The sequence below is a fragment of the Haliotis cracherodii genome, unplaced genomic scaffold (assembly GCF_022045235.1).
Source record: "Haliotis cracherodii isolate W230 unplaced genomic scaffold, xgHalCrac1.p SCAF_9, whole genome shotgun sequence".
Lineage (NCBI taxonomy): Eukaryota > Metazoa > Mollusca > Gastropoda > Lepetellida > Haliotidae > Haliotis > Haliotis cracherodii.
This window is the reverse complement of record NW_027266343.1, coordinates 18,635,001-18,637,209: the sequence shown is the minus strand read 5'-3', so window position 1 is coordinate 18,637,209 and position 2,209 is coordinate 18,635,001. Positions and strand designations below refer to the sequence as shown.

General features: G+C 38.5%; 1 protein-coding gene across 1 annotated transcript; it reads right to left on the bottom strand.

The window, feature by feature from the left end:
* Positions 1–207: 207 nt before the first annotated feature.
* Positions 208–1,749, bottom strand: LOC139451777 (baculoviral IAP repeat-containing protein 7-A-like). The gene has a single exon (XM_071233085.1). It carries the CDS (start codon positions 1,747–1,749, stop codon positions 790–792), a length of 960 nt encoding a protein of 319 aa, XP_071089186.1. The 3' UTR covers positions 208–789.
* Positions 1,750–2,209: the final 460 nt, after the last annotated feature.

Sequence of the window (2,209 nt, the reverse complement as noted above, 5' to 3'; positions counted from 1 at the left end):
GGCCAACTCACGGAGGCCTGGACATAAATAGATTTTCGTCAAACAACTTGTGGCTAATAGCATGAGCCACTATCCGGACACTCGGGCTATGACCACCAGATCCCCATTTTAAGCATGTGTACTTGGGCAACCACATAAGATATATGGTCAATAAATCATATCAATAACGATCATTATATATGCTGTTGCATCAATTCATGACCGTGTGACAAGTGCCGATATCATACCATTTGTCCACCTTTATACACGCTCTAAACACTGATTTCGAGCATGTATAATCTTTGAGGGTATGCATCAGTGTGTAGATTACCAATCATAGATCACAGAATGTGAGTGAATATTGAATGAGAGTTATAGCTATGAAAACATATACATTCTTAACAAACACGTTTACATTGCAGTAAAAACAGCTGTATACATAAAATTGTAAAAGAGAGCCCTAACATATTATGCTTTTTTGGAAACTAGACACGAAGGGCGTGTATAATTGTGGTTTAAAGTATAAATGAAAGCTCTATTTCAAAACGTAGCTAGGCTAACAAAAGTATTAAATATTATATTTAGTTTAAATGTAGTAACACATACTAGCATGATCAATGCAACGACAGAGCTAAGATAGATATATTGTACATTTAGCTGATTGATACGACGAGCGACTGATTAATAAAGGTTTATGCAAATACTGGATCGGTATAATACTAGAACACAGCATGTTTGTGTAGAAATCTGGATTCGACATGGCTGGAAGTTGCAGCTTTGATATTACAATTAGGTTATATACCTCGGACTTCAATCATCCATTTCTTCAATGAGACGGAACAAATCTGTAGAAGTCTTGAAATCATATCCATGTTTTTCTTTGTGCCTCGTCATTGCCTTCTGAACAACATCAATCGTGTACCCAAAATCCAACAACGCTTGAACAGAGGGTGAATGTTCCCACCTCCCTCTCCCTCCTCTACTCAGTGAAGGTTCAACCGAGTCCATCTTTCCAGGATCCCCTGCTGATGCTGCTGGCACTATATTAGGTGATGCTTGGACCGAACTTTCAGAAGTGCGCAATGACCTTAGCCTTGTATTGACGGCATTGCTGGCAATAAGGTTGATGTAGTCACAACGAGGAGACCATTGTTTATGAGCAGAAAAAGGATCATCATCCTTGTCCCAATCTCTGAGGGAAAGGGAACAGTAGAAACATCTCACTCTGTCTGCAGATCCAATATAGAAAAACCCAGCCATTGACATGTTTTGTGCAGAATGGACCTCACCTTTAAGAGGCCATCCAACGAATGAAGACACTCGCTGGGCAATGGAAATATACTCCTTGTGTTTAGCTATAGTTGCGTCGTATCCTGATCGTCCTCCTGTTGGTGGTGACGATCCTCTACTGGCTTCTCCGGCTAATGGGAACCATTTGTTCAAGAAAGTACAGTCAGGAGAATATTTTTTGTGGACCTCAAGAGGTTTTTCCTTCCTTGTCCAGTTGTACAGTTTTAATCCACAGAAGGTACACACAACTCTATCGTTTTCTCCCGTGAATGTAAAACCAGCCACTGCCAACTGAGTAGGCGATGGAACTCCAGTCCAGTGTTGATATGTGGCCAGTCGTTCCTGTGTGTTCTCCCTTTCCGTTTTAGCATCGCCTGGTTGTTTCGTGTTCTTGACTTCATTGTAGTTTACACCTGTTTGAAGCGAACGTGGGTTTCCTGAAAAGTTAGGAGAAACACCCACAGCACCACGGACGTCCATAGCAGACCTAGTCTATGCGTAACAGAAAACCTCTGTATATTGTCATGTTATATTAATAGATCTGATGTGTTAATATTGCCTATGACGCAGTCAGGACACGTGTACCTATGAATAGATAACAGATAAGACACTCCCAGGTTAATGTTGTTCACTAACATGTGAATACCGTGTACGTATGTATGGTGCGGAAGTGGACTGTAATTGTTTTTTATGAATATTACTCATATTATTATTAATGCTGTTAAATAATTTAGTAATATTACTGAATACATCGATACGATTTAATAATATGACTAGTTCATTTAATCATATTGGTAATTCATTTAATAATTATTTTAATTGATGTAGTGACGTTATCATTCATTCATTTAGTAAGTTTACTGAATTGAATCGAAACGATTTAATGATATAAGTTAACTGATTCGTTATTAATATTACTAACTGAAGTAGCAAAATTACA

What these genes read in the sequence shown, in the direction of transcription:
- LOC139451777 (XM_071233085.1), bottom strand. Translation starts at nt 1,749, where the DNA reads ATGGACGTCCGTGGTGCTGTGGGTGTTTCTCCTAACTTTTCAGGAAAC.